This window comes from Haemaphysalis longicornis, unplaced genomic scaffold (genome assembly GCF_048455015.1).
Source record: "Haemaphysalis longicornis isolate Haplotype H1 unplaced genomic scaffold, Haemaphysalis longicornis Haplotype H1 scaffold_1, whole genome shotgun sequence".
NCBI classification, from domain to species: Eukaryota; Metazoa; Arthropoda; class Arachnida; order Ixodida; family Ixodidae; genus Haemaphysalis; species Haemaphysalis longicornis.
This window is the reverse complement of record NW_027526203.1, coordinates 190,992,793-191,019,557: the sequence shown is the minus strand read 5'-3', so window position 1 is coordinate 191,019,557 and position 26,765 is coordinate 190,992,793. Positions and strand designations below refer to the sequence as shown.

The 26,765-nt window shown below is 46.3% G+C and overlaps 1 protein-coding gene and 1 non-coding gene across 2 annotated transcripts in view; one reads left to right on the top strand and one right to left on the bottom strand.

The window, feature by feature from the left end:
* Positions 1-26,765, top strand: part of LOC144140310 (bone morphogenetic protein 1-like) — an 892,396-nt gene that overhangs the window by 721,354 nt on the left and 144,277 nt on the right. The window contains exon 8 of the mRNA XM_077672292.1: positions 15,917-16,039. Within this exon, the coding sequence (XP_077528418.1) occupies positions 15,917-16,039 (123 nt within the window). The remainder of the gene's footprint in view (positions 1-15,916; positions 16,040-26,765) is intronic.
* On the bottom strand, positions 13,829-13,900 carry Trnaw-cca (transfer RNA tryptophan (anticodon CCA)). Its single transcript has one exon. It is a non-coding gene; the product is annotated as a tRNA-Trp (tRNA).

Below are 26,765 nucleotides of genomic sequence, written 5' to 3'. Positions count from 1 at the left end.
AGGCGCGAGCGTACGAAGCAAGTCTTCCCCGTCATCATCTTATAACGCTTCTGAAAGGACGGCTGCGGGAGCAGGTCGCGTTAATTAAAAGCCACCTCTTGAAGAGCTTTCCATAAAAGAAGGCTTTGTCCGAGCAGCGGTCGGACACCTCGCAAATGGCCCGCTCCCATCAAAGCGAATTGGGAACTCGAAGTGAAGGGAGCCGGGGGGAGGTGGAGGGGAGGGGGAAGTGCAAGGCTTCCCTATTTTACCGTCCTTGTTGTCATCACTAGCGGTCTTCCAGGTTTAGCGCTGGGGTTATCTGGATTATATTTTAAAACTCTCGGTGACGGCCTGATATGATTCGACTTGTCCAGGCGCGCAAACGGTGGCACAATGCATACGAGGGCGTTATAACTCAGCCTCAAACCTAGTAATGAGAGTGAGCGGTAATTTCCTGTCGAGCTGCCCTTTTTCAAAGGTGGCAGCCGTGTAGCATGGGTGGATACCAGGTCCCCCATTGCAGTCGCTCGTCGTCCTTCGCTGCATAGGGAAGGTCTTGGCAATCGGCTGAAACAATCCTTCCCATACACGTAACCTAAAACACAGTATGGTAATTATGTCAGTTTATGCGACTCTGTAGTGGGAAAGTTATCCACGTATTTCTTTTGAATAGTTATTTAATAGGGAATCTGTTAAGAATGTTTGGGATTTATTAATTGATGTTTACTTTCGTGATATTCTAAGGGGCGAGAATAGTACCCGGACACTCCTGCAGCTCGCGTCTAAGTTAACGCATTTTAAGCTAAGAATAACACCACGTTTGGCTCCTACGGCGGCTTCATAACGTGCGAAGGTCAGTTTACCTACTTCACCATTTTAGGTAACCTCGCAGTTTTGAAACGAATGATATTACTACGGCTTCCGTAGCCTCTCCGCCAACCGCAGAAAGTCCGAGCAAGGCTGTATGAATCCCAGTTCAAGCTTACTGATTGCCGGGCATTTGTCCGTTACGATAACACAATAACCAAACACCTTAACTATACTAATTATCATTGCAGAACTGTTACGAGCCTTTGCATCAAGCAGCACTTAGTAGTAGCGTCCACGTAGCAACCGTAAGAAGCGTTACTGCTACACGGGTGAAAGCTTCTTCCTCACGCACTCCTAACGATGTGGTATATCTAGCATCACCAAAAATCTAGGAGCTTTCGAAGTGTTTTGCTCAAGTATCTGGTTAAAGACGATATATTTAGCGGAAGCAGACTCTGGGAAACCTGCCAAAAGCTTTCTTTCTGTTTTAGTGACGAAACTTACGCATGTGCTACACACCTATTTCGCTTGTAACACGACGAAACCGGTTGTGCTCGTTTTGCGTATGCAGACTAGCAGCAGGCGTACAGGAACTTCCAGTGGGACTGGGTGTCCCTGCGGGTGCTTCGCTTACTGAGAGACATAACGCCTCCAGAGAGCCAAGTTGAATCAGTATGGGTTCCAGCCCACTCCCCGGTTTAGGGCAACGAGTTCGCCCACCTACAGGGACGCGCGTCGACGTACCGGGCAATGGCTGGGGAGGAGGCTAGAAGTCAACCTACGGTCACTTACAGTGAGATATATAGTGGCGTACTATCGAGATAGTGAGGTACTATCGAGAGGATAGGCAGACTCTTCCTGCACCGTACCCAAAGCTCACGGGGGAGCAGCAAGTAATGTATCGACAAATACAATCAGGAGCCTTCCTTCACCCCCACTTACTCAATAGCATGTTCCCCAATCAGTACGAGAAGAGCTGTCCATTATGTACACAGCTAGATGCTCTTCGCCACAAGATAGAAGAGAGAGACTTCAGCCAAGAACACCCATCCCGTCCGCATTTCCTCCTCTAATAACCCCGTACTAACCCCCAGCGAGCAATGGGAGATCTTGCTACCCATCCCCGGCTTCGAGGATCAGCTTCAGCTAGTTACCAGGAGCCAAGTGGCGAAAGCAGCACATGGAATCATGTGAAAAGGGAACCACTCTAATCCACTGCGTTTCGTGCTGATATTGCTCTGCAATAAAGTTTTCCGCATCCTTCTTTGTGTTTTCTTCGTCCTTTGTACCCACTGGCCCCCGTGAAGCATAAATCTTAGCGTTGCTGAATGGTATCGTTGGATGAGTTCGTTATTAATGCTTAACGAACAACGCAGGACGAGGAGGGCGAAAGACGTTCACTCCAACGAAACGACATGTGTTCCTTTTCCTCTCTGCCCATGTTCTTTTCGTCGTGTTGGCTGCCTGAAGCGTGAGTCATAAGTGCGAGTAAAATAGATACATAAAAAATTACACCATCTTCCAGTGGGGAACCATGAGGAGGATGCGAAGCATCATATGGGTTCCGTATAGGTTCCATTGTGTTGCCGTTATGTTGGTTCATTTATCGGAGCCCGAATGGGAACGTCGTGTGAACCCCCATGCAGAGACAGACAAATGTAGAGAAATGTAGAGAAATGTAGAGACAGCGAAGAGACCGACACCGGCGTTACCCGATGGAACACCTCCTGGTTCTCGTCTTTCTTTATTGCGTGCTCACGCTCCTACCCCGCTGCCAGCCCTTTTCGTCCGCTTCTCTGGTTTAGGTGCATGGGGCGTGGCGCTTCCCGCCACAGCTTTCCCACGGGAAATTAAACATCCTTCTCTAAAGTTTGCAGTTCGTCGTTTCCGTTGACGTTCCGCTTCGCGTGCCTTCGTTGTAGCAGTAGCTTCTTGACGTAGTTTGAATGAGTCAAAGACATAAGGCGCGTTCGTAGCACTTGCTCCTGTTCGGTTTTGTAGCGCAGTGGGAAGAGCGCCACGTACCTCCCGTTGCGGCCACGGAATCGTGGGATCGAAACCAGGCGCCGCTATTTCTTTTTTTATAGTGTAGGGGGAGAGGTGCGGACGGACGGACGACGGACGGACGGAACCGAGAGCAAGAGATGCTTCGCATCTAAAAATTGAGTTTAGAAAGGCAGGCTTGCAGTAAGCAGGCATGCTACAGCGATGTCGAAATAGACGACGCTGGCGTACAATGAAATGTCGTCTCTGATGGGCTGGTGAAGCCCTAGATTCAATATCAAACGGACATACGCGATAGTAGTATCCCTTATGGCGTGTGTTGTATATCCTGGGTGTGTATCAGCGGGCTTAGGTTGGCATCAATCTAGTGTGAGTTCGGTACAAGCTACAAAAAATTGAGCTGATTGGTGTCTGCGCAGCGGTTTGTTATATTCCCCAATCGGAACTATATGCAACCCTCAACATTACGATAAACTAAAACAATGCTGCTTGAGCGCAGTTGCATCGGTCACCATGATGAGTAATTTTCGCAGCTATTGCATCAATTGATATAAATGTATTCACGCATTTTTCCAGAATGTGGTTTTGTAGAGAATTCTCGCTACGCCACGTAACTCCTCCACTTTCCACTCCCACCCATGAGCCTCCTCCCCTTCCGCCTTTATCGTGATGAATTAAACTGAGGTTGAGGTTTATTTAATGCAATTCACTGCTGGCGTACCATCTGTTGGGAGAGAGTGCATTCTTTTCTTTGTCTTTTGTTTGTTGCTCTGCCTGAAAGAGCATGGGCAGGAGGTATGTTCTTTTTGTGCTTGCTCTTATCTCGCACGAGATGGAGCTTTCCTGCGCCATTTTTCATGCGTAGTTTTTAAGTGTGGAGTACTTCAGAAGCCCGGGATGTCGTCATTTTAATGTTGTTTGGCGTCACGCAATCCAAAGGACGCATACCCACTCATGGGAATTAGCAAAGAATTTGTTTTAGTAGGGAAAACCAATGAGGTACGACAACATAGGGGAGCAGACGGAATGATTTAGTGAGAGATTTGAAGGGAGAGAAAAAAAAGAAAGAGGAGTGGAAACAAAACAAAAGCCACCCTGATCCGAATAGTTCTAGCACAGCAGATGAGCCGTCTCGGCAACGAATGAGTGGGCAGCGTGACACAGATCCCTATGGCAGTGGTCCAGCTTTCTTTGTGGCCCCGAAAGACAAAAGCGTTGGAAGAGACTATGTCAGTCTTAGGCGCCACAGGCGAATCTTCAGTAGCCTTCTCCGATGATTGTTGTTGTTCCTGGCTTCGTGGCGCATACCCATGTGAGAGACTGGCCATAAATCGCAAAATTTGAGGGGTTATCGCGCCCTAGTTGATTAAAACAGGTAAACAAAAGCAAAACACAGAAAAAGGCAAACAACACGCACAAGAAGAAAGACAAAACGCAGAAAAAGGGAAGAAACCCACAAAAATAAAACAAAAGCAAGACACAATAAATTCGGCCATATTCGCAACTGAGATGCGAAGACTGAGGAAACAGCGGAGCTGGTGGTCTCCATTAGCTTTAACTCGGCTTTTCTGAGGTCTGCCCCTTTCTTTAGAGAAAGAGACGAAGCTGCGCCATGATGTGTAAATTTGTGAACAACTTCGTTCTACACATGTAGAACAGAAGTGGCAATAGTGTTGAATGCAAAGTGGAGTAAAAAGATTAACTGAATTCCAGTTTAGAGCGAGTGCATAGTAGCGCGTACTTACTAATCGTGGAAATATTACCGGGCCAGTCATCAAATATTTAATGCTTGGTTCAGTGATTAATGAGCATGAGCTGCGTTTCCTCTAAAGGAATATATACCATTCTATACAGGAATAATGAGAATTTATGCGTTTTCTCTGAAGTAATACCATTATAACGGTCGCACCTGCGCGATTACCAGAACATTTCTCGAGGCAAACTTTGCTTATTAGAGATACATACAAAGTCCAGAAAAAAAATTCGAACAAAAGAACTGCTGAAATGTTTAAGTGGGAGCTTGGGTGAAATACTTTCTATAAAATGGCTTCGGTGAAACGTCCATCGTAAAAATGACGTTCGATAAAACAGTGGCTTTTATGAAACGAACACTCAAATTAGGCGATGCAAAAAAATATTTGGATGCTTCCAGAATATAGAAATGAACTTTGCGTTTTTCTGAGCGTTGTGGTGGAGAAATACTCAATGTATTACACGGGAGTTTGGTAGAGAAAGAGTCTCGCTTTTTAAATGCGAATGCATTTATTATCCGGGGGTTGTCTTGCTCCGTTGGCCGGCGTGTGCCTGCATTCCTCCAGCGCGAGCGCACGTGAGCGCGCGCCTCGTAGTTCTGCCTTTGTCGTCGTCGTCGTCGAAAATGCGAATGCATTTCTTAGTGGGGGGTCGTCGTGCTCCGTCGGCGTGCGCCCGCAGGTGTTATCTCTCCGCGCTCCTCCTCGCCCCTAGCAACAGCTGTGGCGCGCCTAGCAACCGGAGCAGGTGGTAGCTCGGGCGGGAGTAGCGGAGGGCAAGAGGAGAGGACACGCCCGAGGGAACTTGATATCGCACGCCGTTGCCACGTCTTTCGTTCGAGACACGTCTCCGTACAAGGACTTGTACACCCTTGCCTACACCGGAGACGGAGTCTTTGTGGTGACCGTGTACCTCGCGCCCAACCTCGCTCGAGACGCCGTTGCCGCGCAGCTGGACGCGGCTATGGAAAGTGTGCGCGTGCGCTCCAAACCCTCTGACCCCATAGTCTTGGTTGGCGACTTCAACGTTGACGTGCGCAAGAAGAGTAGCGAGTGGCTGGTCGAGTACATGCAGACCAGGCACTCTATGCATTGTCTCTCTGCCGGCTTCGACACGTGCCCCACTACCATTCACGGGAGTTGCATTGATGTGGTCTTTACGCGAAACTGTGATGCGCGTATGCTTCTCAAAGACCCTTTGACCGTGCACTTTAGCGATCACAAGGCAGTGATTGTGGCCGTCAGGTACAACGATAACACAAACAGGTGCTGATGAATAAATGATTACGTTCACACTCTCGTCATTAATTACGCCATTACTCGCAACACACTCATCGGTGCACCCAATGCATTCGCATTTCTGCACGATTCCCTTCGGGGAGGTGCGGGGGAATTTTTTTTCGAGTGGTGCGGGGTGAATTGACGCGAAAGCACACCACTGCCTTCACAGGAAATATTTGTTGAGTAGCCTGGTAATACTTCCAGGATTAAAAGGTACGTCTTACCATTGTGGCGATGAGCGTTCCAGCCCAGCCCAGCCCAGCCCGTCATTCAGCGTGACTAAATAAGATACTGCAATGCATGGAAGCTGCATGCGATCGCACATACACCCGCGTATTTTACGTTTCACTCCGAATCTTTTGTCTTGCGATTAATGAGCGTCGACTCTTTTGTTTATGCGTCGTCTGTAAAGGAATAAGGTATCGGAAATCAATCTTAGCTTAAATTACGAATTCTTCGAATAGCCTGCTGCTTCCCTGACCCACGTGTCAGTGTTTTATTAAACGTTCACGTATGCCCTCCTATTGACCAAATTCTGTGCTCCAAAACGGCAAAATCCAGTGCGTCACATGTCTGCTCTGGAAGAACAGAAATAGGACGCACGATAATAACATGACAACGAAAAAGAAATCCCCGAGAAAACGCCGTCGACTTCCGGGAAAGCATCCCCTTACAAGACGCATTTGCCTCGTATAAAGCCAAGTAAATACACGCCGGCTACGCGTGGCCAAGAAACGAGCAGGGGGCTCTTTTCATTTTCGTTGTCGTTGTTGTTCTCATCTTTCCTGAATGGCACGCCATGGCCGTCAGAATGTGCCAGGCATTCAGTTCCACGGCTTTGCCCAGACACGTGCATTCCTTGAGGAAACATTACGCGCGCGTAATCCTTTATGCTTGCGTTGGCGGGCCTCCGGGGAGTCCTGTGGGAAAGGTTGTAAACACGCGGCCAGTCTAAGCGCCGTGCTGCGGCTTGCTGGCTCGGCAAACGAAAATAAATTCCCCCAATGTTGTGCGAGCTAAGGAGAAATTAAGGACGAAAATATTGTCCCTTGCCGCATCGTCAATATACTCCTGCTTACTTTGTAAGGCGCGCCTTGTCGACATTGGGGACGTGCGTGATCAATATGTAGGCGCACGTACGCACTTAATAACAACAGGGACATGTGGGCAGCAAAAAAAGCCAGGTCTTTGAAAGTTTTGTAATTTAACGGAAGATTGGTTCTGGATACTTTACTTTTGTGCAACAGAATAACAAAGAAATTATCCCCTTCTTGATTTAGTGCGTGTTTTAGTGAGATTATTTATACTGCTTATTATTTGCGAATGGCTGCCGAATACAGCCAAACCCAAACCTATTACGTGTTCGATTTCTGTCTTATGATCGGTATAATGACCACTTGCCTAAGATATTGTTATAATATTCCCATTCGTGCTTTTCACCCCCTCCCTTAACAGGATGGTTCTGTGAATATGTAATTAGCATTACTTTCGAATTCGCGTGCATGTTTAATCCAACAGCTTAGACTTCTAGGTTGAGTTCTTGAAGCATGCTTGAAGTCCTGACTGGACTAACGATGTCCTACGGACATCCCAAGTGGCTCACGTATTCCTCCCTTTTATTCAACCCTGAATTTTCTTAAGTAAGATTTCTAAACATTCCCTCTAAACAGGTGGTAAATAATTTACGAGAGGTTGTTCCTCCTGGTCTGACGCTATTCCTTTAGGATACTTCGTCTTCTTAAGAGAGAGACTAAAATGTCTCTCAATGGCTAACTTTTAATACAGGACAATTGTGAAGTAGATACCTGAAACAAGCAAAAAGCAGACAGATCAGTTGCTATTCCATTTTTTCAACGCTCGTCATACCTTCCTTTTTGACTGCTGTGTCTATTGTAAGCTTGCTTTGCTTTCGGAGGTGCAGATTTTACCGGCTAACCAAATTGACAGTTATGCTGCTATTATATTTTTGAAGGAAACAGGCTGTTGTCGAAAACGTAAAGGCCTCCCTCGCAAAAAGAAACCTTCCACCTGCTTTTGGCGCTGTTGTCGAAAACGTAAAGGCCTCCCTCGCAAAAAGAACTCTTCCACCTGCTTTTGGCGCTAATTTACGTTTTTCAATTTTAAATCGCAATATCATTGGCTGGATTCTACATTATAGCGAAAGACGCTGTGGCAGGTGTGAAACTGAACTACGCGTAATGACACGCGCGCAGACATCGGCGACGCCGTTCTAAAAAACTTCGTCCGTGATCGAGGCCAAATAGAGTGGCTGACGGTTCAATGGGGCTTATTTCGCCAAAAAATATTGGCTTACGCGCTTCAGCCGGTGACTGCGAACAAATTATCGTAATTGACCGAACAATCGAATTAATAGGTACCATTCATTGTGCTGACATAACCATTTTCTTTTTCTTAAGCTACATTTAATTAAATATCTAACGTTCAACTGTCGCCTTCTAAATTATGTACAGAGATAACGGACAGCTACGCAGGCGGAATTCCAGTTGTTTCATGCCAAGCCTGAGGCGTAGACCCTCCGCCCTCTACCAAGCCTGTTGGCAGAACTTACTTCTATTCGGGATGGTCTCCAAGCGCTTGCATCGACAGTAACTACCGACGTGAAACTGGAAATTTACACAGACTCAAAGACAGCGATACGTGATCTACGTCCCGTTGCGCGTAGCACCAGCATGTCGGCACGTATTCACGCGATCCTGGACACATACCCATGCCCTGTGAGTGTTTTGTGGGTTCACGGGGCATGCTTCCTGCCCACATAGCGGCGGATCGCGCCTGTCGCCGTATAGATCTTCCACGGCCGCTACCACTTCTTCCGGTGTCCACCCTAGAAGAACTGCTGGTGGAAATGGAGAACCTCCGCCGCGCCACGCGTGCTTTACTTCCACCGCGTGGAACTGACCTTCCCAGTGGGCTCGCTCGCTGGGAGGAGGTCCTGCTGAGGAGGCTTTGAGTTGGGGTGGCCTTATCCCCAGCAGTGACCCACGCTTGGCCTGCCCGCTATCACGCACCGTTTGCGGACACCTGTCACTTTTGCACGGTCCCTGCGTCCTAAGCCGACACGAGCTACCTTCTATAGACCTGCCCTGCCCTTCAAACCTCTCGCCTGCAACACCTCCGGGGCACAGGGCTCCATCCTGGGAGACCCCCTAATCTACAGCGGTGGATATGGGGCCCTCAGTACCGGTCTCTGCTGGCGTTTATGCGTGAAACCAATGTGATGTTGTATATATAACTGTTATGCCATAAGGCAAACTATCGCAAACAAAAAAAAAAACGTGAGGCGGGGTTCTGTAGAGAGGGCGCTAATTTCAACACGAGAACTTGCACGGTTTTCCAAGTGGGAGTTATATGCTGTGTAGGGATTCTTTCAGGCTGCACATCTCTGCACAAACACCTGAACGTATCCAAAGTGTAGCTCTCAACAACTCGAAAAGTCCTAATCGCACTCTTGTCATAATTAACTACTCGTGACCAAAATCATAAGTTCGCACACTCGGAACAGATATAGTGTAGTTACAGCCTAGCCATTGCCATACGCCATAATCATAAATCGTAACCACGAGAACACAGTCCAAATCATAACATAGTCGTAATAGCAGCTCGGTAGTGATGTCATAAATATCAAATATCATACACACACCATATGAATTCCTCTATATATACAAAAGGAACGCGTAGAGTTTCGGGACTTCGGGATAAAGTTCGGGAGTTAGTTGCTTAAGCTAGATACCTCACGCATTAAAAAAATGGAGATGGTGAAAATTCCTTTTTATTTATTTTTTTACTTTTACCCACCGTGGTGGCTCAGTGGCTATGGCGTTGTGCTTCTGAGCAGAAGGACGCGGGTTCAATTCCCGGCCGTGGCGGCCGCTTTTCTGATGGAGGCGAAAAGCAAAAACGCCCGTGTGTTTGAGATTAAGGCGCACGCTAAAGATCCCTAGGCGGTAAAAATTAATCCGGAGCCCTCCACTACGGCGCCCCTCATCACCTGTGTAGCGTCGGCGCATGACACCCTACCATCAATCGAAAATACCGCTGCGGAGGCTGGCATGCTGTTTGACGCGCTTTAGCACTAAATAATAATAATAATAATAATAATCTTTATTTCATGTTCCAAGTAGTACATGAGGGGGCGAAAGAAAAAGCTGCTCTTGGCAGCTTGACCAGCTTCCACCCCCTGTTTGCAAGGACAGCATACAGCAACACAGCATACAGCAACACATGTTTCACGGGTAACACTCGGTGAAGGGGTGTGCTGCAAAATACCCGGACGGAAACCCCGACGGAAACCCCTCCAAGCAATAACACAAGAGAAATAACCTGACAATGCGCATTGAATTGCAACAGTAAAATAATTATGCCTATTAGCGCACATGATCATTAGGCATTTCGAACAATACAATACAGTGGCATACACTAAAGTAAGCGACAACAGTACACAAACAAGAAAAATAAAAAAACTCTGAATTCCACACACAATATAGAAAATGGCAACCATAAAGTTTACAAGAACAATTCATAGATCTTCTTAGCAGTAAGCTTGTAAAAATCTATACCTTTTTCATGGAAGTTGTTCAAATTCCTCGGAATTACAGTTCGTAACATTTGATCTCCATAATTAGTTCTATTTAAACCCACCTTCCAATACTCTGCACTACGTGTTTCATGGACATGTTTATTTATGACTAAATTACCCAGACTGAATAGGTGGCTGGAATTCCGCTTTTTTCCATGTTCAAGGCTCCGTACAAACGGTAGCTGTAGAGATTTTCTATACCAACTAAACGAAAATTGTTCAACAGCGTGTCTACTTCATGATCCGATGGAACGTTAGCAATTATCCTAATTATTTTATTTTGCATCCCAGTCAACCTTGCAATATTTGTTTGCGTTGTCATGCCCCACACTAAAAAGCAGTACTGTACATGAGAAAGAAATAGGGAATGGTATATAAGAAGTCTGATTCGAACTGGAAGTACATCACGATTACGGTACAGCAAACCCACGACTCGCGATAATTTGTGCATAACGTGATCGCATTGCATATCCCTAAGTAAAGTGTCAGAAAATGTCAAGCCTAATGTTTTAAAGCTCTTTACGATTTCAATTGGAGAACCGTTCATGTATAGATTCTGGCTGGCGCTGGCTTGCTACGGCTTTCGTTTTTACGACTTTCGTTACGGCTTTCGTTTTTTCTGTATTGATAACCAAGCCATTACAAGAAGCCCATTCCGTTAATTTACCTAAAATTTCATTTCCTTGGTTGATTAGCTTGTCACAGTTGTCATTCGAAATGAGCAAGGTCGCATCATCTGCATAGATGATGAATTTTACACGGGGGTCAATCTGTACAATATCGTTTACATAAATATTGAAACGGGGGAAATATTACGAATTGTGTAAGACGGTTTTGACACTTTACCTTTCCGCTGAATGGCCATAAAAATTGGGAGATGGTCGCTTAAATCAGATGCTAATACACCAGATTTTACGTTTGTGATAATTCAGCTAATAAGAAAAATATATATAAGGGTGGAACTGGTTTCAGTAACCCTTGTTGGCATTTTTATGGGATTAGTAAGACCAAAACTTTGAGACATATGCACAAGTTCTTTCGCTGCATGATATTCTGATAACATATCAATATTAAAATCTCCACCACAAAGAACGTTGAGCTTGTTGTTAAGGCAATTGTGAAAAACTGCTTCCAAATACGAGAAAAATGCGCTGTAGTTTCCAGTGGGTAGTCGATATACAACCGAACAACATAGTTATTCAATGAAAGGGACAAAATTTCGAAAAAATGCGCTGTAGTTTCCAGTGGGTGGTCGATATACAACCGAACAACATAGTTATTCAATGAAAGGTACAAAATTTCGAAATCGTTATTTGTAGCACTGAAATCATGCAACAACTGGCAGCGATAATTATTTTTTTACCAATATGGCGATACCGCCGCCACGGCGAGACGGGCGGTTCATATAGAAGTTATTGTATCCAGGCATCGAGAATGCTGGATCTTCACTGGATAGCCAAGTCTCCGACAGCATAATTATGTCAAAATCAAATCCTATCTGACTAAACAATAAGTCCAAAGATACCTGTTTGTTCCTTATTGACTGTACATTTAAGTGAAAAACCTTTACTCCGGCGAGATACTTCTTTCCTAAGTGGTGCCTAAGCTCATCAGGGGCAATGTACATGCAACTGGAAGATGCGAAGAACGCTGGTCTACGGCCTAAGCGATAGCCGACAGGTCATTTCGTGATCTGTCGACCACCGCGCGCTCTCCCTCGCATCGACGCACGAGAACCTTGCCATAGCTATGCCAGGCAAAGCGAAAGCCTTTTTCCTCTGCCCACTTCTTCGTTTCCCATAGAAGGGTTCGCGTCTGTTTGGTCAGATTTTCTTGAATGAACACGTCCGACTTAGCTTCCACTAGTTTTTTCTTGTTCTGAAGCCACTTGTCTCTCACGGTTTGTCGAGTGAAGCGAACGATAATCCCAGGCGTCTTATCTGGCTTCGATGGCAACCGATGCATGGCTGTGACGTCACTTTCAGCGAGTTCAGGAACCTTGAGCGATGCAGCAACCGCATTGCCTTTCTCAAGAAGGTTTTCATGCTCTGTTTTTTGTATGCCATGCAGCTCAAGATTCAGTTTACGGTTGTGCCACTCGAGTTCATTCATGTCTTTCTTCAGGTTGTTTATCTCTACGTTGCCTTGGCCTGTTTCCAATCGCTCCACTCGGCGCCTAATGTCAGCCATTTGCTTCTGCTGGTTCGTCATATCTGTTATCAGCGTGTCGTATTTGTTGGACAGCAACTGCATGCTGCTTTCGATGGCAGTGACTGTTTCAGAAAGGCTTTTCACTTTCTCAGTCAAAGCCGCGATCGCTGTGACACTGTCCTAGCTTACCCGCCGCGGTGGCTCGGTGGCTAAGGCGTTGCGCTGCTGAGCACGAGGTCGCGGGTTCGATTCCCGGCCGCGGCGGCCGCTTTTCTGATGGAGGCGGAAAGCAAAAACGCCCGTGTGTGCGAGATTTCGGCGCACGTTAAAGATCCCCAGGTGGTCAAAATTAATCCGGAGCCCTCCACTACGGCGCGCCTCATCGCCTGCGTTGCGTCGGCGCGTTAAACCCTACAATCAATCAATCACTGCCCTAGCTTACAGTGTTTTTTGTTTCACTCCTCGGCACAACGGACACCGCCATTGCTTTCGGCATGAGTCACTTCGCGACCTAAAGACTTTATCTGACACGGCTGAGCAATCCCCCAGATGGTACGCGCAAAAACATTCATTGCATACCAGATAAGAGTCATCAGGCCCGATTTGCACATCACACTCATTGCGTGCACAGACGCTCATTGCTGGGCAGCAGTGCGGCAGAGATATTGTACAAAATTGTGCCGTTCAGGGGACTACACACCTGTAAAAATACAGGATGATCCGTGAGTTGACCGGTCCGTGCCGCCGCTGCTGCCCAAGTGCCGGCCGCTCTGAATCCGTCGCTTCTTATAGAGCAAGGACGGCCTCGCCGCGCAGGGAAGGGTTTCACTGCGCAGGTCCAGGGAAATCACCCAGTCAAGCTGGTGTTCCGTCAGCAGCAGGCTAGACGAGCAGCAGGGGAAGGGTAGTCGAAGCCTTGTCTGTTGCACTGTAAAAATACAGGATGATCCGTGAGTTGACTGGTCCCACCCGCCGCGGTGGCTCAGTGGCTAAGGTGTTGCGCTGCTGAGCACGAGGTCGCGGGTTCGATTCCCGCCCGCGGCGGCCGCTTTTCTGATGGAGGCGATAAGCAAAAACGCCCGTGTGTACGAGATTTCGGCGCACGATAAAGATCCCCAGGTGGTCAAAATTAATCCGGAGCCCTCCACTACGGCGCGCCTCATCGCCTGCGTTGCGTCGGCGCGTTAAACCCCACAATCATCAAGTTGACTGGTCCGTGCCGCCGCTGCTGCCCAAGCCCAAATAAGAACAGTGACCCGGACGTGATTCGAACACGCAACCTTCTGATCTGGAGTCAGACGCGCTACCATTGCACCACCGGGTCGGCGCACTTATGATACTAAAATAAGTTAAGTGTCGCGTTTTACAGGAACGAATGAGTGTGCTCGTCACAAGTCTGAAATTCTTTGCGATCACGTCTTTTTCAAGGGCGTTCATAACGCGCCATGACGATAATGCAAGAGGTGTGTCGCACGCACACTGCGCACCGCTTCCGGCGTCCGCTTTAAAGCATTGAGCCCACTCGGCCTCTGACACCTTTGAAAGGAACGCAAGATGCGAATTCAGCCAAAGTGCCCCACAGAATGCAAGGAATTGTTGCCCGTATCTGGGCAACAATCGACGCCCATACTAAATATTAACAAATAACTGAAAATAATTTGTAGGTATTATAAAGGAAAGGTGAAACTCAGAATAAAAAAAAATGAACGCCATCCCTCCCTGCGAAAGTGGATGTCCAGTGCAGCTGTTGTAAACCACTATACATGCTGATGGGGAGGGTATGAAATGTTCCTCGTTGTCTCGGCGGGCTTGTCGCTGGCCCTCGGGTTCCCTGGCGGCAAATGCTGGGCCCTGATGCTTGCGCTCGGCGTCTTGGGCGGGAACTGCTGCGTCCTGCCTAGCCTGACGCATGCGCTAGCTCTCGAATGACTTCAACCCCTTCAACTTTCAAGAGCAGCTGCAAACCTACTCTTTACCGAAACACATGGGGGGGGGGGGGGGGTAGGGAAGGGGGGGGGGGTTCCCATTGTTCACCGGCGCCTCATAATCCATCCTGCGGTTTCGATGCTTGTTTTGTGATTTTTTTTCTTTACCTGAATACTGAGCTCTATGCTGCACGCCTGATTAGCCTGACACATGCGCTCGGCGTCTTGTGCAAGAACGGCTGGGTCCTGCCCGGGTTTTTCGTTTACGACACGAAATTTTCAGACCAACGAGAGGCTAACAGCATCGCTGCAATAATTTCCATGCCAGATAACTGCATTCATACACAGTTTTAATGCGCTGCAACTTATGCCTGAAACATTAACGACGCCAAATAAAGTAGATGTAGATGAAAGTTCCCCCCTCTCCCTTTTCCTACAGACCAGCCAGCATTTATTAGAAAAAAACAACTTAATCTGTGATAAATCAAAAATTAAAAATTTGATTTTTATTGATTAAGGTTTAAAGAGGCTCCTACAGAACCATTTGTACATCCAACTCGCACCTGCTATGGTCGCGACCCGAGTTAGTTCTAATCTGTTGGCGGTTTCACGAAGAGCCCCATGGAAGCCGCGAATTAGGCTTATATGTGCGGATACGTGTGGGAGCACCGAGCATTGCATGCTGTTGAGCGTTCATTCACACCCTCTGGCATGAATCTTTTGACCATGTGGAATTCAGTTGTTGTTTTTTTATGTAATGAATGTTGTCGTAATAATTTTGATTTTACGGTCAGGGTTACTTGAAGAAAAACAGCAAAAGTGCGCTTTTCCAGTTCCCTTGAGGTTTTGTCCGCGCCAGTGGGGGGAAATCCGAAGAGCGCTATACGTTGGGCTGTCGCTGAAGCCGTCCGTTAAAGCCGGAAATCGGTCACAGAGATGTGACTATGGTCACAAGCATGAGACACTTCAGGGTAATGCAGCCTCCTCTTGCATACACACACACAAACACACACGTCCGCCACCGGCATGGCCTCCCAACTTGTTCTTCCGACCACGTTTACCTTATTATAACGGCAGTATTCAAACGTTTTCTTTCTGACGAAAAAGCTGTGGCGGGTTTTCCAGAAATTGTTTTAAATTTATTCAATTAATATTCTATAATTTCTGAGATGAGTAATTCATTACGTCAAAAACTTCATGATGAAATAAATAATTTATCACACCACCTAATATTGCAAAAAGTAATGAAATAACTACATTTTATTACTGCCATGTTTGCGGCGCTGGAAGGTTTCTGATTTTACCGCACTTGTTCAATCCCAGTGGCAAGAGCACAAAAACGGCGTTGTACGTTATTACGGCTATTCGCAGTGTGCACAATGCTTGACCCCGTGCGGCCTGTTTTATGTTCGCAGGTCGCTACTGTGGGACGGGCCGAATCCCTGACATGCTGCTAAGCACGGGCTATCGGATGCTCATCGTCTACCGTACCTCGAGCAACCAGAATGGACACGTGGGCTTCAGAGCTTACTACGAAGGTTCGTAAACTCTGCCGCTTTCACTCTTTTTTTTGTCATAATTCCCCAAAAGTCTCAAATATCAGCGAACTCTGCATGTGCGAGGCACGAGCAGCTACATCGGCCTATCAAAAGCGTCAAGCGTAACAAGGCTTACCGCGCCGGCCCTATATTTAAACATGGGTTCCCAAGACGGTTACTTCTAGCGTTACGACTATCAACGCCAGCTGTGAAGGCCAAATAAATGCGAGGGCCGTTGGCGGTTGCGGGCTTGGCTACATCCCTCTTTAGAACTATATTCAGTCTAACAGACTACATCTCGAATGGAACGAGTTTTAAAGCAGCTTATGTTGGTTAAGACATCGCCTCGGGTTTCTCGAAGACACACCACGGGATGTTGATTAATATCTTGACCTCGCGTAATATCCGTGCTCCAAGGCGTTCGTGAAGAATATCATTCCACTCTAGGGCGAATGTTTTGATGGTCCACTACGTTTTTCAGTGTCATTTAGTTCCAATTTGTATCTAGGCGAATGATCTCTTCAGGTGACATTAGAGGCTCACACATTCACTCAAGATACAAATGTTTGGGCCTTCTTCCCCGTGCTTTCACGCAACTGTCGCAAAATTATTACTGAAAATAGAATACTGAGCTAACAAGAACCCTATTTTCAACTGTCTCGTGCAACTGATTATTGCCTAATAAAATACTGTCGCAAGCTCTACTGGCATTACACTGTCCATTCTAGCACAACAGAAAAAGCAAATATAGCAAATAGATTCACAACTTCTAATGAGAAATAAACGCCCACATTACGTTTACAACTAGTTTTATATGCTTTCGTTGGCAGATATTACCTCTGATTTCCAAACTTTTCGGGGGTTTTCTGTCCCGAAACCCACCTGCCCTATATGGCTATGAACTTCGACCAACTGGGAATCTTTAACGTGCTCGGTAATCTCGACACAATTACCTGTGATTTTAAATGTTTTCCTACGGTGTGAAAACGGGTGCCGCGCCAGAGAAACATATAGTGAGATAATAATAATTAAACAATTCATGACCCAAGCGAACAATTAAATGCGCGGTAGAAAATAAGACACGCGCCAGAATGATACATCTTTCAACTGCCATCGAGATTGTAGTGGAGCGCGGCGCGTAAGAGCGCCATTCAAGTTTGTTATTTAAGGCGATGACGTTCGTTTTGAATGCGTTTGAAATGTCAGTGTAAGGCATTATGCTGCTGAGCCAAATGACGCCGGTTCAGTCCCACCCACGGTGACCGTTTTTCTGACGGAGGCAGAAAATTAAAACGCTCGTGTGTCGACATTTCGGCGTGCGTTAAAGATCCCCAAGTTGTCAAAAATTAATCCGGAGACCAGGTGTAGCGGCGTGAAAAATAACGAAGTTGTGCATTTTGAAACGACAGTGGAGCACGGGTATAGATAGGGCTTCTAGGACAGATCTTCAAAAACAAAACGCGGCAGTTTTTTTTTTCTCCCCGGAGATTGACGTGTACGATTCCGTTTAAGAAATCGCTTGAGTTTGAGATCAGCTGCTTGCATTTCGTGTTTGACGACGAACATTTCTGGAACCATATTTTATTCTGAGGCAACACGGCCGATGCGCTCGTCTCATCTATGCATACACTCCGGCTACCACATGCGTGCCCCGATTGTACGGGGTCAGCACTGACGAGCCATCGCCGTCTGATTCGTATGCGAGCGCGCTTGATTTTCTCCCCTGTGACGTGGGCTATGATGCGACTATTTGGTAAGCCGCTGTACAGCGCAGTCCCATGAACATTGAGAGCATATCTGGAACAAAAAAAAAAAAACGCCGACCAAAAAATCCTGTCGTCAAAGTTCTCTCAATCGTGCCTCGCGAAGCACAATGATGTGTTGCCATCATTTAATAGCCTCGAGTGCACACAATCTCACCGGGATGGTGAAATATGCGTTCAGGGCTGGGACATTCACACCTCGAAAGCTTAAGCAACTTAGCGACCGATATCGATCATGTGACGCAAAATACTCACTAAACGTCGATTCGCCAATTTTAAACGTTGACGAGACACCGAAATAGATTGTGCGCCTCTTCAATTAGAGAGATAAAGGGAAATGGGCCATTTAATTGCCCGTAAAATGAAGCCATCATTCAGTGTGGTTGGTAGCGGGCTCTGCAGCTAACCCATTTGGGAAGTGTGTTAAGCAGATAATTGTTTTCGGCAAAGGCAATTAGAAGCTCTACAAAAATAACAGATGACTGTGAACTGCAGCTTAAGCCTCTGTTCGGCTTTCTCCCTAAGGGCATCGAATGAGCCTTCTAGGTCTGAACAAAATGTCAAGTTTACGTATCCATTATCAAATTATCTATGACTATTGGTGCTGGTGGGGATTAAAAAAGTTCTTGATGTGTATCTCTCATTTTTATTTGTTGATTGGCAAAATAGGAGAGTATGCGGGTATGCGCTTTTAAGTAATTCTTGAGTTTATGAAAGCGTAAAGTGAAGCTAAGAGCCTTCACCGGCGCTTGCTCCTCCACTCCACCTCCAGGCGTCCTCCTCAGCCTCCGGCCTTGCTTCCCGCTCTCAGCCTGGCGGCCTCCGACATCATCTCGCCTATTTCAGAGGCGGACGGGGCACTCACGCGGACGCGTAAAAAAAGTGAGGCGCCGCTTGCTGACATAGAGCTCGTGACCCGTACATATACATTGAAACACGGACTTTTAGCAGTTCATTTATGATAACGCGTTTCATCGAATTTTGGTGGTGCCGTGGACAAGCGGTCACTAAACAATAGCAAGACGAAAACGCAAGTCTCAAGCGTGTACGTCGTTCGGTTGAAATGCGGTGATTCGGCACCATTCTCCAGAGCTTCGCAAAATCCGATAAAAAAACTATGGTTTACTACATTGCACGACAAGTTTCCGAAGCCAACCTGACTTATTGCACCAAGGCATCACGGCAACAGGCGTTCCAATAAAAAAAGCGTCAAGTTTCGCTAAATTACCATTTTAAAGCTATCTTTGTTTAGTACCTCCTTCTAGTATCTCCACGCTGACACCTTGGGCCTTTCACGCACATAGTGGGAATGTGATTTCGCTCTCTCTGCCCTCTTCCCACACCGAACGCGAAATTTCGCCTATTTTTATTGTTTCAGTGTTTTTAATCGTATATCGTGTACATTCTCGGGAAAGCCCGACGGCTATCAAAGAATCACGAAAAAAAAACACATAATTTTTGGCAACTTGCTTCCAGAGTAACCTCTTCCTGGATCTTCTTTTCTGAAGTTGCCGCGTAATTGGAAGCAAAAAAAAAACGGTTTGTTGTCACTGCAAACCTAGAGAGTGCTGTGTCGCACTCTTCTGCTTTGGAACCTCTGGTGCACTTGTCCACAAACAAGGCCCTGCAACAGACATTCCCGAAAAATTGTTATTTTTTTTCGTCAGGAAGATGCCTTTACTTCCTCCTTATATGCCTTGTTTTAAAACAATTTTTTCCTTCTGGTCCCGGAGAGCAGGAGGCAGTTTATTTCGGGCAAACAAATCAGGGCGAGCGTCGCCAGCGGCCGTTATTTTTCCCTCGAACGGGCGAACACGGCAGAACGGGCAGCGAATCCTTATATTTGCACCGGCCTGCACCGGATGCATTTCTAGAGACCTTCCAGCACTCACGGAAAAGGGAAACAAAGAACAACGACTGTAGCGCTCTTGTCGCACTTAATTGAAATCCAGCGCCCGGCAAGGATGGCCTGCAAGGACCCGGCAAGGGCAAAAATACGAATTGAAGGGGTCCTCAAATGTTGAAAGTATTAGAGCCGTGGTGCCCATCCGCTGGTGTAGAAGAACAAACCCGTGGTCCTGCTCTACGTCACTGTGTGCTGCCTTTGTTACAGCCTTTTCGCACGGGCCGCCGGTCCCTTCGTACGCATCATCTGTGGCAACAGCATTGCGGTGTAGCGCCTGCGTGCAACGCTATGTGCAAGCGGCCCCAGGTGCAAACCGTGCTTCGTAAACATGGCACATTAACTCTCCCTGGGTGACTCACCGGGTGTATGGAATGTGAAAATTACCTTCGCACTTAGCAAGACCGCAAGCGAGGAAAGACGGATTTAGCTTGGTTCCCAGAGATTTTGTCCAATCTGGACCGTTCGCGTGCCTTGGCGCATGCCATCTGTTGGTGCCGAATAGTTTTGTTTTAAATGACAGTTAAGGTTTGTCTAGTATGACCTGTCCGTTCTTCGTTAATCCCTCACACATGAGGATGGAGCTGTTTTCTTTTTTTTAATGCAGAGCATTTCTTTAACTCGCGATGTCACCCGTTCTAGTTGTCCGTAGTAGTCCGCACCCCTCCCCCTACACTATATAAAAAAATGATACTTACCGGCACCTGGTTTCGATCCCACGACCCTGCGGGCGGAACGCAAGGTACATGGTGCTCTACCCACTGCGCCACAAAGCCGACACAGAATGGAGGGCTACGAACGCGCCTTATATCCTTGACTTATTCAAACTACGTCAAGAAGCTGCTGATACAACGCATTCACTACCTGTGGGCGGAACGCGAGGTACATGGTGCTCTTCCCACTCCGCCACAATAATCATACCCACCTGCTAATAAATGATGTCACGTGACCACGTAATTACGTCTCCTCATTTAATTACAATACAACAACCTACAGGAACAAGTGCGACAACATTAACGTAACGCAAACTACTTAACGTCGTGCGCCCCCGGAAATTCTCTGCATTTGATCGTGCCCCTCGCGAGGGGGATGTTTAGTTTTCTGCCGCAACAAGAACCAGGCGGCCTCCTGCGCAGACATTTCCACGCCCTTGAGCACGTTCACTTGCAGCTTGCGGAGCAGTTCCTTGTAGTCATCGTTGGGGTTCTCCTTGAGCATTTCACGAGACCCAGCTACCTCCAAGAGACATCGCTGTAACATTTTTTTGCCGGGGTTGAACACAACAAGAACACCTCCGCACAGAATCACTGAGTGACTCATAATTCGTTACACAAAAACAAAAAAAAAGGCACTATACCGTCATTGAGCCAACTAAAAGAATAGCAAGGATGTGTAAGCTTGGACACAAACCTGTTTATTCGGATGTATGGTTCCCAAATTTTTATTTTCATAATGCGAACCTACCATTCATAGTATTAACATGAACCAGTTTTTTTATTCTTTTTGCACAGTGGCGAGAAGGGGGCCTTCTTACTTAGCCTTGACGCGGGTACAATGCTTTTTTAATGTGAAAGCAATACATGACCCATTGCGCGGGAACCAGGGCGTCTATTTGGACCTACATGCGTTTGCATTCGCAACTTATAAGAACAGGTTAGATGTCCTGAATGTTTCGTTTTGTCTAAAGATGAAAACATTTCTAGAATTTATGTTTGCAGAAATTATATAAAAGGGTCATTCCATGCTAAACGTCCCAGCCGTAAAATCGACCTTCACGGATTTGCTCAGTAAAAATTGTGAGTCAACCTCGCATGGCCCACAATGCTGCCTGAAAGTATTTTTGTCAAAAAAAATGTTTTTTTTTTCTAGCGGCCCTTTTACTTCCAGAGTTTAAAGCAAACTTACGTCTGTGAAAAAAAAATCATGAAAAAGTAACGACTCTTACAATGGCCACCGTTTATCGTGAACATCAGGTTGAGGCCCTGGGATGCTCTATGCCGCATTTTTAAAATATGTTTTCTTTTTTTTTTGCTGTGATTACGCTATTCAGAAAATGCACGATGTCGAGCATTTTCAAACATTTTTAGCAAATATGTCACATTCTCTCAGCCAATGAGGCATTTGTACCTGCATCTCAGCATTGTGGAAAATTGGTAAAAACTATATTTACACTGCAAAAAGGTGAAATCTGCGAGAAAACGTTTGTCAAACTTGGAAAAATCTGCTTTCTGGCCCATATTCACCTTGAAATTCCGCATTGTTGTGATCGTAGTGAAAATATCAAATACAAGCCATTCACTAGCACAAATGATCGCAGTTTATTTCAGGGAGTTTAATCAGAACAGTTTTTGTTTTAGCAAAGAAAAAAGTTTTCAGTTTTTACAGCGACTCTACTTCACCCCGCTGTTCCACAGAGCGTTTTCTCTGCACGGCATGCATCTGCCTGCATGAAAGAGGCGTGAGCCAGCGGGTTTGGGCTACAAGAATACCTTTCGCCGCAATGGTATTTGTAGCGTCAGTACACGAAAAAAGGAATAATTCGCGTGTTAGTGATAAAAGTACAACGTGGAGATAGCGGTGGCGTGCCCATTCCATGAGTACGGGTAACCCAACGGCTGGCTGGACATGGACGTGCATTTAAAGAAGCAGGGTATGTTATACCTGGTATCTTTTAAGTATGCCGAAAATTACGAAATAAACGGCGGCGGAGTCATCGAGTTAAACGGATTTATTTGTATGCGTTAGCGGGAATTGCATAACCCGATGCTTTAAATGTACACCTGATGTCCAGGCGTTGTGTTACCAGTACTCATGGAATGGGCGTACCACCGCTATCTCCACGTTGTACTTTTCCAGCTAACACGCGAATTATTCCTTTTTCCTGTAGTGACGCGACAAATACCATTGCGGCGAAAGGTATTCGTGCACCGCGAACCCGCTGGCTCACGCCTCTTTCATGCAGGCAGATGCATGCCGTGCAGAAAAGACGTTCTGTGGAACAACGGGTGAAGTGGTGTCGCTGTACAAATTGACATTTTTTTTTCTGCTACAACAAAAGCTGTTCTGATTAAACTCCCTGAAATAAACTGCGATCATTTGTGCTAATGAATGGCTTGTATTTGATATTTTTACTACGACGAGAACAATGCGGAATTTCAAGGTGAATATGGGCCAGAAAGCAGATTTTTCCAAGTTTGACAAACGTTTTCTCGCAGATTTCACCTTTTTGCAGTGTAAATATAGTTTTTACCAATTTTCCACAATGCTGAGATGCAGGTACAAATGCCTCATTGGCTGAGAGAATGTGACATATTTGCTAAAAATGTTTGAAAATGCTCGACATCGTGCATTTTCTGAATGGCGTAATCACAGAAAAAAAAAGAAAACATATTTTAAAAATGCGGCATAGAGCATCCCAGGGCCTCAACATGATGTTCACGGTAAACGGTGGCCATTGTAAGAGTCGTTACTTTTTCATGATTTTTTTTCACAGACGTAAGTTTGCTTTAAACCCTGCAGGTAAAAGGGCCGCTAGAAAAAAAAAATTTTTTTTGGACAAAAATACTTTCAGGCAGCAATGTGGGCCATGCGAGGATGACCCACAATTTTTACTGAGCAAATCCGTGATGGCCGATTTTACGGCTGGGACGTTTGGCATGGAATGACCCATAAAAATAAAAAATCATGCACCCCTCCGTCTAACGACAACAATGGTTGAACGCGAAGCTTTCTCGTGATGGATTCTTCGGTTGTCGTCTGAGTTTGGGCTGAGTTTGGAGTGAGTTTCAGTCGTGTTGAAATGGAGCAATCGGACAGACGCCGGCTTTATGAGGCGAGGGACCCAGGTTCGATTCCGGCCACGGGAAGCGCTTTTTTCCTTCCCTTCACCCGCAATCATTCTCATCATCATCGCCAGAGAAAGGTGGCTTTCCTGCAGGGCCTTTTCGCGTTACACACGCGGTCAGCGAGAACACGAAAGGTTCACTTTATATGAAGAAATGTTTGTCTAGAAATTAAAAAAAAAAACATGCTATCGCGTTGCCGGTGGCAGCATCATTCGTAAGATGACATGGCCAACGAGGGCTGTTTTTTAAGCCTGACAACAACCCAAGTTTTATAAAGGAAAATCTGCACTATATGTCATACTAGGGCGCACGCAATCCGGCACGTACGCAGTTACGCAGCACGCGCGCGGGCGCATGCACAGAAGTTTAAGGATACGAGAGATTAGGAGGCATTAAGACGAATTTACTGGTGTATATGATTTTATTTTGTATGAATAGAGTACCGGCGTAAAATATTTTTGAACCAGCATAGAGTAAGTTGAATTGATGCTCTTAGGATGAGTATTAAAAAAAGTTTAAAGTAATTCTGAACAGCCCCGCTCGAAAAGGCCGCGTCATCACAGGTAATAAATAACTGAAAAATATCCGATAATATAATTTAAATTCGAACAGTGAATCAAAGGAAATTGGACGAAGTGTGACCAAGGAAAAGAGGTGGCTGTGAAAATATGATGAATCGTTGAACAGCTCACCTCTTCCTGAGTAGAGAAGCATACAATCACCATCCACTACCTTTGCAACAATTTTAGGCGTTGCGAAACAAAACGCTGCTGGGTTATCCCAAACTTCAATGGGCAGAGTGATGGTAGGCGCAACGCTCAGATGTAGGAAGCAAATAGCCCGAATGAATGAACAAGCATGACTGAAGGGTATTATACTTTAAATTGAATTTAATATTCAATGTCTTTGAGTGATAAGTGTAATTGGGCAAATCACTGGCTGCAGAGCATAAACATGTTGAATATGCCAGCAACAGCACTAATTCCGAAGTGCAGCACACGAAGTACAGTACGTAGACGAGTTTTACTCAGGGGCACAAGTTCTCGACCACAGACGTTATTTCTGCAGGAACCTGTTTCGCCGCTCACTTGGTGACAATGTTGCCGGGAGCCTTGCCTTTTAATTTCCCGTGTCTTGTTAACAGCGCCTGGTTGCTATCTATAGTCTTAGCACGTGTTCTAGTAACGAGAGCACAATTGATACATGTGTGCAGAGGAAACGCCATGGCATTCGAATCGCCGACGATCTCCTGTGGACATCACTCCGGTGACTTCTCCGATGCCTGCGTATCCTTTGAGTTCTTTGCGAAGCCAAAATTCGCTCCATTATACTTTGTAACTGGAAGAATCCTGCGTCATCCTTGGCTACGTGGCAATATACTCGATAACAGCTGGATAGCTCTTCCTTATTTTGGGTAAGAGGAGTAAGGGTGTCTCGTGAAGCACTTGCCTCGAAGCACATGAATGCCGCTTGCGTCATTTTTCACATTCAATAAAACGCACGACACGTTCATTCTGCGAAGGCGCGAAGAATTTGCCTTTTAAAGCGAGGCTTTGGAGTTTGCACCGATGTCGTCTGTAACGCAAAAAGCCTAACCCGAAATAAAAAATGCTTCCCGTGGTCGGAATGGAACCTGGGTGTCACGCGTTATGAAGCCGCTGTCTATCCGATTGTTCCATTTCGACAGGATATAAGTGGTTTGGGAATCCGCCCAGAGAAAGGTTCGCGTTAAAACATCGTCGTCGTTACACGGAGGGGGTTATGATATTTATTATATACTATTGCTTGCTTCCTCAATGAAATTAGGTTGTTAATCTGCCCTGTGCCAACGTCGTGTCTTTGCCTCAGTTTGTTCTTTCGCGCAGTAGTAGAATTAACCACTACCAACTAGCCCAGTTCGCAGTTTTTTTAACTCCTTCGTCGATGCGACGAATCGTCATTTCTACAAAGCGCCCTAGTATGGATTGCCCCACGCGACGAATTGTCCGACTACAAGTTGCCCTACTACAAACTGCCTTTCGACGAATAATTCTACAGGCAGAAAACTGGTACAAATGAGGAGAAACACACGCGCTGTCGATCAGCTGTCGAGTCACTGTCGATGCGTTCGACAGCGCTCGTGTACGTCCCCTTTTTCGTCCGTGTTTTCCCCGCTGTATTGCAACTATCCCAACGTGAAGCTTTAGCATGCAGATGAGTGTAGGAGCGAGGCAGGGCTCATGCGCGCAAAAAGCGGGCACGTGTCACTATTCACGAGAGGCTTTCCTGGTGCAGCGAATGAGCAAAGGAAGATTCCCTTAACAATTATGGTATACCGAACAATGAGCCAAGTTCACCGAAATTACCTGGAATAAAGTAGATTGACGTGTTGGTTCGTGTTTTTCAGCTCACTTGATAATAAACCGAGTGTTGTAGGCCGTGATCATTTGAGTGGAGATATACGGCAACCCCTAAACCTGGAAGGCAGTAGATAAGCAAACAGAAAATAAATTGTGGACATCCCTTTGGCTAAACACGCTATACCTTTAATTGTACAGGCGGGGACTTAATTTTGCAGACCACGCGAGCGCGTGGCAAAAGCCACCGATGCGCGCTCTGGAGGCCCGGCGCCTGTTGTCGAGACCAGCGCGGCACGCATGCGCGTCCTGTTTTACTCGCAGGCACGCCGATTTCCTCGCTCCCTGCAGCGGTACTGAGATGGTCACTGAAGCACCGCAGAGCGACGAGTTTGTAGCATTCCTTTCGTTCCGATGGCACGTTTGGGGCCTAACGGGACGATTGCGCGGGCTTTGGTGAAAGTGCTTCTCGCGTCCTGATAAACACTTGCGCGGAATGTTTTATTTGTTTGTTTTGTGCTTTATCGTGTATCGACGATGAGACTAGCGGCTTGCGAACGGCGACCCGTATAAAGCACGTACGAAGCACAGTCTCACGGTACCGCTCTACCGACGGCTAAATGCCAGCTGTATGAATAGCGAACCTTTATTCACCTTGTTTATTTTGTAATTTGTCCACTGAACATATATTTCAGCTCTCTCTCCGCTGCCCAAAAGTAGGCGATTTCTAAGTTTAATAAAAGAAATTATTTCGGTGTTTTTGCTGCCTACTTCATTACTTAAAAATGATAGATATGCGTACCCATATAAATTGTCTGTTCGCTCTACCCGTCGCATTCGTAAAAATGGCACCTCGGGTTCCCATTGAATGCCGTAAAA